The sequence below is a fragment of the Anas acuta genome, chromosome 7 (genome assembly GCF_963932015.1).
Source record: "Anas acuta chromosome 7, bAnaAcu1.1, whole genome shotgun sequence".
NCBI classification, from domain to species: domain Eukaryota; kingdom Metazoa; phylum Chordata; class Aves; order Anseriformes; family Anatidae; genus Anas; species Anas acuta.
Window position 1 is genome coordinate 38,102,607 of NC_088985.1, and position 16,203 is coordinate 38,118,809.

Genomic DNA, 16,203 nt, shown 5'->3' on the forward strand with positions numbered 1-16,203 from the left:
CAATGGAAAAGTAGGTGCATGTGCCGAGTTGGTTAAAACTACACGGGCTCTGGGTATTTTTATCTATCCTATCTGAACTTTGCTTTTTTTTTTTTTTCAGTTGAACTTTTTATTGGGTCCTGTTGTAGTTTGTCCTCAGTCCTTGCTGATGACAGCCTGTTTTTAAAACAAGATTGCTGTGGAGCACGGTTTGTTCATTAACACCAATTTGTGTCCAAGTGAAGTGCACAAAGATCCACAAAATACATGTGGGAGAGGGCATTCACTTCTCCCCTTTACACTTGTCAGTACCTTACTGCAAAAAGCTTCACAAAACAGACCTACACCAAGATTTGTTTCAGTTAGGGGGAATCTCAGGTTTGGAAGAGGAAGTGACTTGTCAGATATCACGAAGAAGCCAGCGGCTCTTCTCATCTTCGTTTTGTGAGCTGAGGCTAGCAGCCTGGCTGCTTGAGTTTACGGGGCGACCTGTGAACGGGTGCGTGCTGTATTCCCACCGCCTCTGCCATTTGTAAGCCCCTCTGGGCTTCTCGCGGCCGCCAGGCCTGGTGCGGCCTTCACCCTGCGCGCTGACCAGCGGGGCCTGACAGACGGCACGGCGCAGTGCGTGGCATCGCGTGGCCATGGCACGGTCATTGCTACCCGCCGATGTCCCCTGCATGCGTTTTGGCGAGTCGCTGCGGCAGCAGTGCCCGTGGGCCGTGGGGCAGTTGGGTGGTCGGTCCCTCGTGGCACAGTTATCTTGGTGCACCGAAGGGGCGTTAGCTACGGGTAGGGCAGGAACACCGCTCGTCTTGCTCGCTGGAAGGGAAGGCTGCTGCGTTTCAAATTTTACTGATATTGAATTTATTTTGATTTCCGATGAGGTTATTTGCATAGTCAGGAATTAAGGAGTTTAGCTTCCTTTCATCAGATCAAAAGAAAAATTGCAACGTGGTTTAAGGGAGAAACATTTTTAAAGACTCTTTACTTGAATGTTGGTCATTGTTAGTTTGCACCGTTACAATCACAATGGCAAAGGTTTATTGCCTCATTCCCTTTTCAGAGTTCAGGGTATCAGCAGCAGAAAAAATAAAAAAGTCTGAAAGGAGGGATTTCCCTGATGTTTTTTCAGCTACTCACTGCTCCGAGTTGCAGTCGGGAGGCCCTGCAGTAGTCGTGCTGTTTGCCTGGCACTGGCAGCCCGGTGCCGGAGTGGGGCAGGGCGCGGTGGGCTCTGCGGTGGGGAGGTGAGGCCTGGCCGGCGGCCCCAGCAGTCCCAGTGCCAGCGCCTGGAGGGACCGGAGCTGGCTTCTTGTTCCGCTCCAAGTGGCTCGCCGAAACCAGGCCATCCTGCCACTGAACGGCTGTGCAGACAGCGAGGCCTTTGTGCCGGCTGGGACCTCCGAGTGCCAGCGAGTCAAAAATAACACCCAGTCGGATTTTTAACTTGTTATTGGCCTGGTGTGTTCGCATCGGTGCGGACTTGGCTAGTTCATACTTACCCCTTCAGAAATTGAAGTGGTTCTGTAGCTTGTGTCCATTATTTTGCAAGATGATAAAATGTTAAATATGAGTTGTAGAGACTTAATACCAACACAGAAATATTTTTTAAACTGGTTGTTTGCAATGCTGGATGGAGTTAACACAGAGAAAATTTGCAAGGGCAAAATAATGTGTTTCAAACAGCAGCAAGCATATAAATGCTGCATGTTAGACTTGATGCATAGCAAAAAAGCGTATGTTCTACTTTTTTAAGCATGATTGTATCCTAGGGCTGACAATTTAATATTGAAGATACTTGTGGTACGCAAGACTAGCTTGTAAAACAGTGGGATGGCTTTATGTGCCTCCAGTGTTAGATATGTGTGTATAAATATATTTCCTACTCTGTGCTGCACTGGTGTGGCCTCGCCTCAAGCACCGTGTGCAGTTCTGGGCACCACAGCACAAAAGGGCGTGAAACTGTTGGAGAGTGTCCAAAGAAGGGCTACTAGGATGCTGAAGGGCCCTAGAGGGGAAAACTTAAAGCATTTGAGATTATTATTGTGTATTATAAATCTTTTATGTGTACTAACAAGTGATGCTCCACTTACTGCTTATTACTGCTCTGCCAGTTGCTTCTCAGATAATAGCTGATATTCCTACTTTCAGAAAGAACACATCTGGATTTAGATCATTTGTTCTGTCTGTTAACAGTTGTGAATGCATTTTTTTAAAGATTTGTTTATCTGTTTGTTTCAGGTTGTACATACACACAAACCCCACTTCATGGCTTTACACTGTCAAGAATTTGGAGGAAAAAACTATGAAGCTTCCATGTCTCATGTGGACAAGTTTGTTAAGTAAGTAGCTGGAAAGTTGCTTTGTATTGCTAGTATATTATTCCAGGCAGAAGTCATTAAGTGTGCAGAGTATTTCAAAGTGTATAGACTGAAATTTTGACGTCATATGACCTTGCAGGAGGAAGTTACTAGGCAAATGTGCTTCTATGCAGTAGTTGGGGTAGATGTTTCCCAGCGCCTTCTCATAACAGTGATGTTTTAAATAGCTGGTGACACTGGGAAATTGGTGTGAGTTGGACAAAAGTTGATATAAGGCAAGCAATACTGAAAGCACAATTGATTTACAAAAATATGCAACGTTTATAAATCAGGGTGAATAGAGTTCTAACTTGAGCATTTAGTCGGAAGGAATCCTGTCAAAATCATCAGCAAATCTAAGGTGCAGAGTTTGAGGAAGTAAGAAATAAAAGTCAGAAATAAGTTATTTGTTACGTGTGTAGACTGGGGATGAATCTTAAGGCAAGACTGTATTAATTTAACGTTCAGTAACTGCTGTTGCTGCAGCTCCATTAGAAAGTTCTCTGTAAATGAAATAATTTTCTATAAAAATACTTTATGGATGCAGAGTTAGAAAATATGGATCAAAAAATTAAGTCACTGAATTTAAAATCCTCGCCTGTTCGCACTCGCTCCTAGATGCAGGAGGCAGCAGTGCTCCAAGCCTCCTGCTGAAGTAATACAGCCTGTTGGTTACGTGAGTGATGTCAGTAGCTCCGGTAGTCCTTTCTTTGCTTTTTCTTTATCCCTCTTTCTGGTATTCAGAGAGGTGCCGTGTATGCTCGCAGAGGGTTTTTACAGTGGGCACATGTGATGTAATTAAGCGTGAGGATGGGGCTCGTGGCGCCCGGCAGTGACAGCGGTCCAGCAGTGCCCTCTGCTGCTCCTCTTCTGCGGGCTGCGCCAGTGGCTTGAGGAGTAAATGCCACCGAGGCAACCCTGCATTTGTAACGTGTATGTGTTGCATAAGTTTGTGTAAAAGCTGTCTTTCTTTTCTTGACACCTGGTCAATTTTACGCATTTACAATGAAATCATGGTTTGAAATGAGCAGACTCTCTAGCATGTGGGCTGACGAAGTGCGGTGTTATTGCGGGAGTTCACATGCCAGGTTGTCGGTTCTGTTTGTGCCAGGCAGAGGGGGAAGGAGAGAAGTGTCTCGGGCCCCTCTGCTCGCTGGGGGATGAAGGGCCATCGTCCCCGTGGCTGCTGCGTGCCAGCCCGGGCAGGGGCAGCAGGGAGCTCCTGCAGGCACCTCGGAGCAGCCCACCCACCTGCTCGATGTTCCTTGCTCGGAGCATGGCTCACCAAGTCTAGCACAGAGAAAATCACCCTTTGGGTCCCAAGGCTCAGCAGAAGCCTGCCTGACTTCCCAAAAGATAGCTGTACCAAGGGCTTGTTTTGCAGCATCAAAATTCATCTGAATACTGGAGGATTGTGTCCCTTCACACTCCCTGACCACCTTCAGATGAGCCTCATTTTCTTAAGTCACCTACAAGAGCACCTGGACCAGCATCATGTACCACTCCAAGGCACAAATGGCAAAGTCCTCAATGTGCTGCTTTTAGAAAGCCAACTTCTATCAAGTCAAAAGACTGCTTTCACCCTGCAAGTAATGGAGTTGAAAAAAACAAAGCTCTTAAGGTTGAGATCATGGGGTGGTTAGCACGAGTTGCCCGATTTTATGTAATTTTCAGATGTCCAGAGACTTGAGTCCTTCACGACTGTGTCCAAATGGCACTTAGACATTTTGGGATTTTGTGTTGAAAGTGGAGGTGATGTTCTCAGCATGTAAGCAAATGGCTGTACCACAGGAAACTTTTATTCCAATATGGGTTGGAAGCTGGCAGTTCCTCTGTGTGATATTGAGGACATTTCAGTACAGAGAATGATGCTAAGGCAAGATAATATGTTTGCATGTCCTTTCATATTTTCAATCTCTTGTCTTTTAGAGAATTATTATCAAGTGATGCAATGAAAGACTACAACAGAGCTCGAGTTTACCTGGATGAGAACTATAAATCACAGGAACATTTTACGGTAAGTTTCTTTATTAAATAAGTTTAGTTCAACAGACAGTGATTTTATTCTATTAAACTGTTGAGGTTTTTAGGTTGGTGTGTGTATGTGAGCAGTTTACATCATGATGAGGATTACATCTTTACTAAAAGTATTTACTCTAAGTTATGTAAATGCTGCTTTCACAGAAATGCATCCATTGAAAAGTACATAGAATAGTATGATTCACAGAAAGCCTTTTCTTTTGTTTAAAATGATTGTCTATTTTTTTTTTTATAACAACCTTCTCGGTGGATCAGAATTACCTGCTGTTGAAGAAGCTGTTTGACTGTCTGACAGTTAGGTGGTGCCAGATCTGGAGCATGATTAGCTGGGAGCAGAGCTCGCAAGTAGTCCAGACTTGTTGCAGATCCCTAGAACTGATTCACAGACTGGCTCAAGTGTGGGAATGTGAGAAGAGAGCACAGGTTTCCACTGGTATGAGAGTGACGTTTAGGTGTAAATGAATGAATGAAGCATGCGTGCAGTCGCCTGTAACGCAGAGCAGGCAGGAGTGTATGGTCATCACCAGGATTGCACAATATGCAGATAGACCTAGTGTTCTATTTAGTTAATTGCTACTAGATTGTACAAGAAAGAATGGTCCTTTAGTGGTTAATTAGTGACACCTCCCTTCTATCCAGTACAGCAGCTTCCTTTTCCCCTGAGGTATTTCTCAGAAACTTTTGTCAGGCCCCGATGTCATCTGGAGCTGGGCTCTCGCATTCAAAGCAAATGACAAAAGGGCAGGGGGGCAGTGGCCAAATGCAGCACTGAGGACATGGAGTTCAAACAAGTAAACAGCACCCCCCATGTGCACATAAATCCCAGTGTGGTAGCATGTGAGGATGAATAGAAACTAATAGGAAATATTTTTATTCATTTTTGAATGACTCTGGCTAGAAGCCCAGGGAAGCTGGGACTGGAGGTAGGATATTTAGATTTTTTTTTTCTCTCATTAAAGAGGGAGAAAAATAACATTATTGGCTTTACTGAATCTTCGTGGACAGATCTCATGTCAGTAGCATTAAAACTGTGGGCAGGAGGTGTTCAGGAAGCCCTGGAAGATAAAGAGCAGTGGGACAGAGCTGTGTTTTGCAGTTGCTTGTAGCTCAGAACCATGACCTAGCAAAGAGCCCCTGGAGGAGCTGTCGCAGGGCTGTGAGGACCCTGCGGCGAGCACCTCCCACGAGGGCAAGCGGAGTGCCGGGGCTCTGCGAAACAGATCCACTTCTAGCAGGGGGTCTGACCCCAGGGGTCCCTGCCAACCTAGGCTTTTCCATGATTATGAGAAAAGGGAATAATCATCAGTGACTTGAATTTGGGAAAACTGCAGTGAGACTAATGCAATCTATAACAAAATACCTGTAACTTGCTTTGTTTAGTAAAGATGGCCATGATTCTCTATAGTGTTTTAAGTTTTTGTACGTAACATGAGGTATGCTCGTTTGATGTCCCTGTGGCAGACAAAAGGTTCATAAAGTGGTTGACAGCAATCCTAGACAGAATATTTGTCACTTGTGTCTCTGAAGAGCTCTGTATTTTACAAAGGTCCAAATTCAAGAAATAACATGGTTTCTTCTTTCAGATACTAGCAATTTTTTCCAGGCACGGCTTTCTTGCAGGATTCCATAGCCACCATTGTAACTCCCCCTTTCCTGTCATAAACACTACCTTGCATATCTTTTTCTTTTCATCCTGTATTTTATTAAAACTAGACCTATCTGGAAAAAAACTTCTGTCAAAATAGTCAGTCAATAAAGGAGGGAGGGAAATAAGTAAAGGACTGCTTGTACTGATATTATTTTCCATTGAAAACAGGCTAACCAAGCAAGTGTGTATTTATAAACTGATGAAATTACTCTGTTGAACTAGTAACTAAATCTGTTGAAAAGTAAGATATAAAACAAATTTCTAAAACAGTGTATGCATGCTGTTTGTAAATAATGCTACACGTGTCTGCAAAGCAGTGCTGAATGGCTAGGAAGTGGCTAATCAGTTTCAAATGGAGATCATCACAGTAGGAAGGAGCCCTCAGATCTTTTCCAGATTTAGTATCTATCATCTGTATTAGTAACCTGGCAGTAAATGTAAAATTAGTGCTGATAATCTACAAATAACAAAAGTATTGGGAAATAACAATGAATGTAGGACAATTGCATGTTGGTACGGTGTCTGCAGTTGAGAGTGGGATTCCCTGACTGGGAAGAAACATTTCTGGAAAAGATTTAGATGTGATACTTTTGCAAACAAGAAATTAACTCCCCTTGCATGCTGTGGCTCAAGAAGAAAAGCAGCCCTTGAAAATGTAAGTAGTAGAGAAGGAGTATAATTCAGATGGTGATTTTTGCCTCTGTATACAACCACAGTAAAGTCAGCATGGGTGTTTTGGCATCCAGTTCTTCAATGGAAATTTTAAAGCCTATTTAAAAGATAGAGGTGATCCACAGAAAGATATTTCTGGCTTTTTTCTGTATGTCATTCTTTCTAACCCTTGAAGAACCTTTTAGAGTTGAATGAGTTCAGTATGAAAAAGGAGTAAAACAAGGAAGGAGAGATGACTTAATTACATTGTATAATACTATAATCAGGAGAAAGTACAGCCTGATAGAGCAATATTTTATACCTTCCTCATTGGATTTCCAGTAGCAGTGGCATGGAATCAAAGCCAGAAAACCTAGAAAAGAGCAATTGGGATGCACCTTCACGCTAAGCTTCATAACCTTTAGATTTCTTATAGTCTGCTTGTTGGTGCGTAATGTTGACCAACCATGTACGTACTTCTTAAGACTACTGTCTTAAATCAAAGATTCATATAAATGACGTTTTACACATGTGATTTGAACTGGCAGTGGTTCAGCTCCTAGGTTCAGTGTTTGTGTGTGAATAATTTACGGACTGGGTGACTATCTGAACAGGGATTTTACCACTGTGTTGTGTCCATGTAGGGTAAAGTTTTATTCTTATCTCCAGTGTGGCTTGGCTCACGCAATGTTATGCGTCTCCCTGTTTCCTCATTAGTTCTGTTTGATTGCAAAGGTCTTTTAACTTTTGTGGGCTTTTTTTCCATCCCTTCTAGGGCATGGAATTGGCAACAGACGCTACCTTATAATTATATTGTTACCTCTCTCTCTTTGAAATATAAACATTTATCACATATATTGTTGCGTATGTTTTCTTTAGAAGTGGAGAAGCCCAAGTAGTTGTAGTTTGGCTAACCTTTAGCCCTGCTGCTCTAATATCCCCTTTTCTAGAAGTTTTGGCAACATTTCTTCCACAAGACTTTCCTTGGCTTGGCTCCTTCAAAGCTAAATCAGGTTTTGCTGCCCACAGTTACGCTGCTTGTCCGCACTAGGACTGAGAGTGAGGAAATGTATTCTGTAGCCTGTCCCTTCAGCACACAGCCTCTCTCTTCCAGTTGAAGGGAAGCAGAGGGTGCAAGTTCCTCAAGAGTCCTGTGAGACGACAAAAGAATGTGATATCAAAGTGTCTCTTGGCAGTGATTTGATTCTGAAGACTGCAGTAACTCACTACGTACTAAGGATTAAAATGGTGCATCCTACGTGCAAAACTTAATAGAAGTGTCTGTTACTTATGGTCCTGGATGTCCAATCTGGTTTTAAAACGGGCTGGTTCTAGGCTCAGGGTCGTGGGTGCTCTCATGACGAGGGAGAGAATGTGGTTTGGTTGGCTGGCTTTTGTTGTCCCATAGGTGACGGGCTGAAGCTGCTGGGAATTTGTTCCACTCTTATCTTAATTAACGTGCACCAAAAAATTGAGATTGCCCTAGAAAATAACAAATAGGGTGCGCAGGGTGGAGCGGGCTGGGTCCTGCTGGCTGCAGCTCGTGGGCACGGGGCTCGCAGCCACCGGGCAGGGCTGGGAGGGGAGCCCGGCCCCAGGCCCCAGGGCGAAGCTCGGGAGCCTCCCAGCAGGAATTGCACCTGGCCTGCGGGGCAGCACGCGCGCATATGTGAGCCAAGTAAGTCATGTCACGCTTCAGCGATGCACGGTTTTATAAAATTTTAAAATGATCTGGAGATTAATCTCTTGGCAGAAAGCTGCTACATTAGAGCTAATGCATATCAGCTCTGGGAAGATGACAGTGTCAGAGCTGAGAGCTCCCAGCAGTTATGAATGAGGTCTGTGGGCGACAGCCTCTGCAGGCAAAAAGATGGTTTCTCAGAAGGTTCAGGTGAACCAAAGCGGCAGCTCCAGTAGTCCGGTTGTGACTGGAAATAGTGAGAGCAAACCTACGTGGACAAAACAGACTCATGTGCTAGACAGAAATGTGCAGATAACCAAATAGCTTGCTAATGCTATTTGCAGCCTCCTGTACGTTTCTTTTAAATTCACCTAAATTTTTAAACCAATGATGATTTTTTTTTTGTCTCATAAAATGTAATCCAGAAGGTACAATTTATTTTCTGCTATAGACTATGTAATTAGTGAAGAGAGAAGGCAAGTCAAATACAGAGATTAGTAAAAGCCTGGAAAGCTAAGAAGTTCAGTACAATTGTTCTATTTATTTCACAGTCTAAGCATATCCAGTGGATTTCACTCCTAGTTACACAGATCTCTACAGTTGTGTTGATTTTTATTTTTTTTATTTCCAGTTTCCTAGCATCTATCTTCTGGGTTAATTTTATTGTATATTTCATGTAAGGGGTAGATTATAAATTCTCCAGCTTCTCCACCAGAAGAGTTACTCAAAAATAGTTGGTTTTGATGAGCTCCTTGTCTGTGGATGCTTCTTAAATAGTGTAAGCTAACTGTGAATAAGGCACTTTTATTCTGGAATAAGAGCATTCATGCTGAAGCAACATAAGTTGATGAAGTTTCAGCTGAAAACAAGTTGATGTTTTCATCAAATCAATAATTATTTTTATGGGAAAGCATGTCAGTATAATCGGTGACATTTTCTATTGTAATTAGATCAAAGGTAGCTTTGTTTGGTGCTCTGTATTTATTGATTTCTGGAACATTCGATTACAGTTTTATACTGCTTAGCAAATGCATTTTTTTCATTGTTAAAGGAAGGCAGAAGAAATCCCTGCACATCTTGAAACATAGTTTCTTTGTTCAACGCACATTTCAGTAGATGGAGAAAGAATCTTCATTGCAGTAAGTCAAATCCTGAGGATTCCCATCCTCAGAGAGCAGGCTTGTCAGCAGCTCGTGCCTCAGATTTTCAGGGAGCATATTAAGAGTTGTGTGTGGTTGTTATAGATCTTACCTGATTTGTGGAAGCATCTACCGAGGAAGGTGGGTGCTTTACTTCTCAGTATAGATTTATTTTAAAAAATAAACAGAATCCTCAATTACCTGTCTGCTTGTCATCTGCTCACCCTGATAGATAACCTTGCAATGAAAAAGATGCTGCTGGGCTATACATTTGACGTGTTGAAGTTTCAGCTTGCTCCTCCTTGTGAGGATGTATTACATAGCAGACTTTCTTTCAAACTAAAACAAACAAACCAAAACAACTTTTTTTCTGATATTAGGAAGAACTGTTTAAACAACACTGAATCCACAAACCACTAAAATATTTTGCATGTAAATAAATTGAGAGGAGGGAGAATGCTGCTCTCACATAGCTGCCTTCTTCCAAAGCTCAAGTTCTGTGAGGGAAGTTGCTGAAATGAAATTTCCCTTAAATAACCACCCAGGAAATCAACGAAGGTAATAATTAATGGAGAAGACAGCAGCCAAGTTTGTGTTTGTTTGTTTTTTGTTTGTTTGTTTTCCTGAAAGGCATTAGTCCTCTGCCCGTGCTTTGTGCATGGGTTACTGAGATTGATAATTGCCTTTCTGAAGATAATGAAAGCACGTGGTCGGCCAGGAATCTGTGTGGGTCTCCTGATGGGCAGATCTCTAGCAAATGCTTGGGGCTGTAGTGGCACCACCTCTTTGGGGCACAAATCCCGTGTGTTGCACGGGTTGCTTGGGCTGCCTGCTGCCACCCTGCTGTCTCTGTTCCATGATGTCCCCACCCTGCTGTACACGAAGCCAGCTTCTTGCCCCCAGAAGCTTTCCCAGGACTGAGGCGATGTGTCCCAGCCAGGCACAGGCAGCTGCAGCAGTGGCCCTCACCGCAGACTGCCCTGGCACTGGCTTGATGCAGGCGTGGGTTGCAGCAGTCAGTCAGGTGGAACAGCAGAGAGAAAGTGAGGATAAACAACCTAAAAGAGGTGAAATGCTCAAATGCTGCAGGAGCACAGACATTTTCTCTTGGACTATGTAAATACATACGTGCATCACCATAACGTACAGAAGGTGGTTAAGAATATATTCCTGATTGCTTTTACTTGGCTCTCTGCACTCTATACCAGTAATTTTTAGTTGTAAAATGACTTCTAAATTAGGTGAGATAGAATCACAGAATGGTTTGGGTTGGAAGGGACCTTAAAGGTTATCTAATTCCAACGCCCTGCCATGGGCAGGGACACCTCCCCCCAGCCCAGGCTGCCCAAAGCCCCCCAGCCCGGCCTTGGGCACTGCCAGGGGTGGGCACCCACAGCTCCTTTGGGCAGCCCATGCCAGGGCCTCACCACCCTCAGAGTACAGAATTTCTTCCTTAACATCTAATCTAAATCTCCCCTCTCTCAGTTTGAAGCCATTCCCCCTTGTCCTCTCACCACTCCCCCCTGACAGAGTCCCCCCCCAGCTTTCCTGCAGCCCCCTTTAGGCACGGGCAGGCTGCTGTAAAGTCTCCCCAGAGCCTTCTCTTCTGCAGGCTGAACACCCCCAGCTCCCTCAGCCTGTCTCTGTAGGAGAGGTGCTCCAGCCCCTTCATCATCGTTGTGGCCTCCTCTGGACTCGTTCTGATAGGTTCCTGTCCTTGTGTTGGGGGCCCCGGAGCTGGGTGCAAGGCTCCAGGTAGAGCACAGGGTGTTGTAAGGTAGGCTCTAGAGAGGGAGTTTTGGTCAAGTCATTACCCGTAATAATAATAACCTGATTTACGGTGACTCAGTGGGATCCAGTGGCAAGTAGTGGTCCTAAAAATAAAGGCAGAAAACATTTTATTAAAATTCATTATTTTACCTTAAAATTATATCACCTCATTACTAAGAGAATAGTAAAGTTAATTTTTGTTAGATTAATGATACTTGAGTAATATTTTTGGTTGAGCTGAGTTCGAATAATTGGCCATTAATTGAAAAAGGAAATTGAATTGAATTTATCTTGTACATAAATCCTGTCATAGTTATTAATGGGTCTTAGAAAATATCGGCCTGTTCCCAGAAATGAATGGTGTACACTGATTCTTCTGAGCTTATTAGCAGTGGCAGTTTAGAGTTTTGTTAAATAAAAAAAAAAAATGATTTAGGAAGAGAGACATAATTGAATTGAATATAGGGGAAATTCACATGCCTGATTAGTTCTCAGACCATTTTTCCATTAACAATTTTTAAGGAGTTTTTAGTTTTGCAAAAATGCAGATTTTCTCCAGGAGGTGGAGCTGAAGTACTAGTTTGCATTGTTAACCCATGTCTCACTGTTGAACGAGTTTGTGGGGAGCCTCGTTTGATAAGGTCGCTTTTGCACCGCAGTGAAACAGTTTGAGCAAAACGTTTAAACTTTGTAAGCAAAATACTGTGAGTGCATACTGAAACCTACACACCGTACGTCTGTCCTTTGCAGCCTTGGCTGAGAACAGCACAGCTTTCTGGGTTACGGAAAAACCAAGAGGATGCCTTTTTGCTACTGTGATGTTGAGAATAATCTTAAATTTATCGCCAAGCAGGAGATTTTGGAGTAGGTTTTCTAGCAAGGCACATCTTTTACTCTAGTTTCGCTTTGAATTTTCTTGTTCCTTATGTGAGCATCTTCCCATCTTCTAATCTTCTTCCCCTTTATTTTTTCCAATGGACTTTAGTTTGTATTTGAGTTTGTTTTCTTAATTATATTTTTGAAAATAAAGTCAAGCTGGGGAAGTAAGACTTCGTTTCTAGTCTTAAGCCATAGTATTGTAGTAAAATGAAATCTCCCAGGTACTAATGCGCATGTTTCTGGAGGTATGATTACAGCCTTGCAGCTTTTCCTTTCCCTCTGTTGGCGTTACTGTTTGTAATGGGACTCGGCAGTCCACCTCACTGGTCTTGGTGTGTTAAAGGTTAGAGGAGTCAGGATGCTCCTTTGAAGGCTTCCTTGGAATTCCCACCCTGTTTTTTCAGAAGGTCTGGGCATATTTCAAGCTTCCTAAAAGCAATACCTTAGCAAAGTACTGTTGATTGTGTGGTGCTGGCTTTCCGCAGTGTGCAGCAAGGTGTGAAGGCAGAAGTGGTGTCTAGCAGAGACACCGTGCCTGGGGGTGCATGAGAACAGGGCTGTTCTGCAACGAAAGGTCACACCACGGGAGGAGCCAAGGGGGTGTCATGCAGCTGCTTAGGCTTTAGCCTGAAATTAATGCTGATGAGGTTCACCTGGGGAGCCATCTTCTGGAATGTGGAAAAAGCCACGGGCTTCCTCTTAAAAAGCACAGGCAAAAAGCTACAGGTATTTTCAGCCAGACGTCATTTTTAATCGAGAGTTTCCCTTTGCTGCCTCACTGGGTTTGTTTTGGTTGCTTGCTTTTTCTTTCTTGGAAATGAATTTAGTATACCCTTTTTTAATTAAGTAACAACTTTTTAAAACAGGTTTTCTTATGCAAGTCTTTTGGGATGTTGGTTTTAATATTCAAGCACATAGGAATGTGTGTAATAGTGGTGAGCTGCAGGATAATGCCTGGGGATGCCCTCTGGTGAAATGTGAGGCAAGCGTCTGTACAGCAAGCTTTTGAGAAGCAATATGAAGGGAAAATACTCAGTTTTGTGTTGTTGCTTGGTACTCAGATATTATTACTTTTTACTAATTCTGCTAAACATGTGAGAATAAAAGGAGTAAAACAGTTTAAATATATATGTTAATCTTCCCTATAAAAACCCCTAAAATGGCAGGAGTAAATCTACAGCAACGCGTGGAAGTGCCTTCTCGTGAGTTGTATTTGGTAGAAAAAGTGAGATGGAAAAATAAAATGGAAACGGTATTTGTATGGAAATACCTGTGATGCAAAACCAGATAAAGCCTCATGGTGGCAGTGTCTTTCAGTGATTAGATTTGCCTACGGCGCTTGGTGGTGTACCTGGTGAGACACGTTGCTCCTCCTGGTTTTCTTGCAGTCTCTTTCCTCAGGTTCTCGGTTGTAACACAGGATCTAGTTCCGTTACAGCCTCCTGGTTTTTGACAGTTCATGATAAAATACAACACTGTGATGTGGTTCTAAAAAAATCCCCAAATTTGACCTCTTCATTTGTTCTTACCTTTTTTTAATTGAAAAAATGAGTTCATGAAGTGAGTTGGTGAATGTAGAAGTTAATTTTACTGCTTCTGACAAAATTGTGAAAAAATTGCTGTATAAGTATTGTCATTTTATGACATGGACATGTATTTACAACCACCTGAAATGAAATTTCCCACTTAATTTCTTAGGGAATGAAGGTAACTGTCAGGTAATTGCTTCCAATCTCTTCTGGATGGGAAATGGAACCTAAAAGGTGTTGGGTGCCACAGCATTTCCTCCATTTTTGACTTTTTTTTATGCATTATTTAAGTGAATCTTAAAGCCTATAGACTATATAGAGTTATTGTAAGGAATTTCATATTTGTTTTTTTTTTTTCTCTTTCACCTGCTTTCTGACACTTCTGTGTGCTTGGGAGAGGAGGAATAATTATAAACAGAAATTTCACAGATCAGTCTTTTCCAACCTTTATGATTCTATGAATAATGCAGTCTTGGGTTAATTTCTGTTGTATGCAGATTTGCTAGTGCTGATAAAATACGTTATATGGCAGCTTTGTTATATGCAGAATCACTATACTGTTGTTTTCATTAGCTGTGGATTCACAATTCGTGTCAAATTGCATTTTCTATGGCTTGTGGATTTTCTGTTAAGAATTTCATACTGCAGTCATGCAACAGACTGAATGTGTTTTAAAACGTGGAATTATTTGCAAATAATCAACTATTATAGTAGAAACCCATACATGTAAAAAAAAGCTGAAATATTTGAAACTATAGTCTGTAGTATGTAAGCACAAAGGGAAATAAACTATTTCTAAGGGTAAAAAAAAAAGACTTTATAAAATTGCTAATTACAGCTATAAAGGTAAGGATAAAATAATGAAACTTTTTTTTTAACTGTAGCTATCATGTAGTGCAGGACATGCTGTAGTTACTGTCTACTTAGGCAAATATCTTCACAGCAAGCGACTAACACTTGCATGCCACCATCCTGTGCACTGTGACTGATGTTTCAGTCAAGTTTTGGTGTGCTGGAGTCCTTGAAAATCATCTGTATGAGCTGCTGTACGTAGCACTTGGGTATCAGCTTATCGTTGCACAGCTCGCTGGATGCTGAGGCTTATCAGGAGAGCCTGGCTGACATTGTGCAGCTGCAGACTACTGGAGAAGCCTGCAGCCTGGTCGGGGGTGCCAGGCCACCCCGGTGCTTGTGGCCAGAGGTGCTGGGCGGGGAGGCTGCATGGCAGGGAGGCCGTCCTGCACCAACAGGCAGTCCCGCTTTGAGGATAATGTAGGAGAGAATAGCAAATTGGTGGTAAATCTTAAAAAACCTGGATTGGACCTTTTCAGTTGTGCATATTGTGTCCTTCCTTGCTTTGCAGGAGTTTTCCACAGTGAGCAGTTCCTGGCATTGTGTTTTGCTCCCCGTGGTGCCCTCCAGAGCCCCTCTCCCTGCAGGGGTTGAGCCAGGACATGGGTCAAGCAGCGAGCTCTGCAAGCTGGCGACCACGCTGCGTGGCCCCACGCTGGCGTTTGGTGTTCCCTGAGCTGGGAGAGTGAACCGTCAGGAACTAGCTTTGTCTCAGTTTAGGAGCATGTTGCATTTTTGTTTGCTTCTGCTTTGTTGCATATTTAATTGTTGTGTGTCCTTAAAGGAATTTGTCCAAAGATTTATAGAAAGAATTATTGATTGGCATGACACATACATCAAAATAGTAAATTTTCACAATCTTGCTCCATGTATTTGACGACTCTGCTTTTGACAGTTCAGTGATGCTGCTGAGGCTTTAGCTCCAAACCGCTTGCAGGTTGGTGTTTGCTACCTGCCTTCTGTGTGACAATTTGCTCTCAATCTGTATTCTGTTTCTTTCCCTTTATTGTAGCAGTTAACGCTTAGATTTTATTCTCTTCAATCCTGTGTCTCAGAGAGTGAATATAATTCAGCGTGAGCGATAGATAAATTTGTTGCATGCGAGTAGTAAGGACCTCTGAGAAATGAATGGCTAATAGGGATTTTCATTTGCTGTGAATGTAATAAGGGTCCCGTTTCCAGGCCCTTTTTGAGTTTCCTTCTAGGAATGCTTCTTTAAGCCTGAGCGTGCCGCAGACCCGCGCTGTTAGGGGGAAGTCCACGCGGTGGGGTGGTGAGCGCGGCCTGCAGCGGGCACAGCAGCGTGAGACATGGGGTGCAGGCAGAGCCCACCCGGTACCCGTCGCTAGCAGCTCATCCGTGGCTGCCTTTGTGACTCACGGGCAGCCGCGGGCCCTGTGCTGCCCTTTCCCAGCCCTGCGGCTGCTGCCCGGGGCCTTGCGTTTGGGCTGCGGCCGCCAGGAAGAAGCGCGCTGGAAGTGGTGTGCTCACACAGAGCGAGCACGGGCACCACAAACACAGGACGTGCCTCGCCTTGGAGCTCGCCCAGTCCTGTGTAGGTCACCTTTAGAAATGTCGGGGCATAGTCGCTAGTTCTTTTTTTTTGTTGTTACCAAATAAATTGAATATTAAAGCATTTGGCAGCCAGATGCCATTCGTGTTTATACGTGGT

General features: G+C 43.3%; 1 protein-coding gene and 1 long non-coding RNA gene across 2 annotated transcripts in view; both read left to right on the top strand.

Annotated features, from left to right (window-relative positions):
• The window catches only part of INPP5A (inositol polyphosphate-5-phosphatase A), a 238,091-nt gene that overhangs the window by 65,511 nt on the left and 156,377 nt on the right, over positions 1-16,203 (top strand). The window contains exons 3-4 of the mRNA XM_068689358.1: positions 2,224-2,324; positions 4,272-4,359. Coding sequence (XP_068545459.1) covers positions 2,224-2,324; positions 4,272-4,359 — 189 coding nt within the window. The remainder of the gene's footprint in view (positions 1-2,223; positions 2,325-4,271; positions 4,360-16,203) is intronic.
• On the top strand, positions 12,676-15,149 carry LOC137859870 (uncharacterized). Its single transcript, XR_011098612.1, has 3 exons — positions 12,676-12,932; positions 13,849-13,868; positions 15,043-15,149. It is a non-coding gene; the product is annotated as an uncharacterized lncRNA (long non-coding RNA).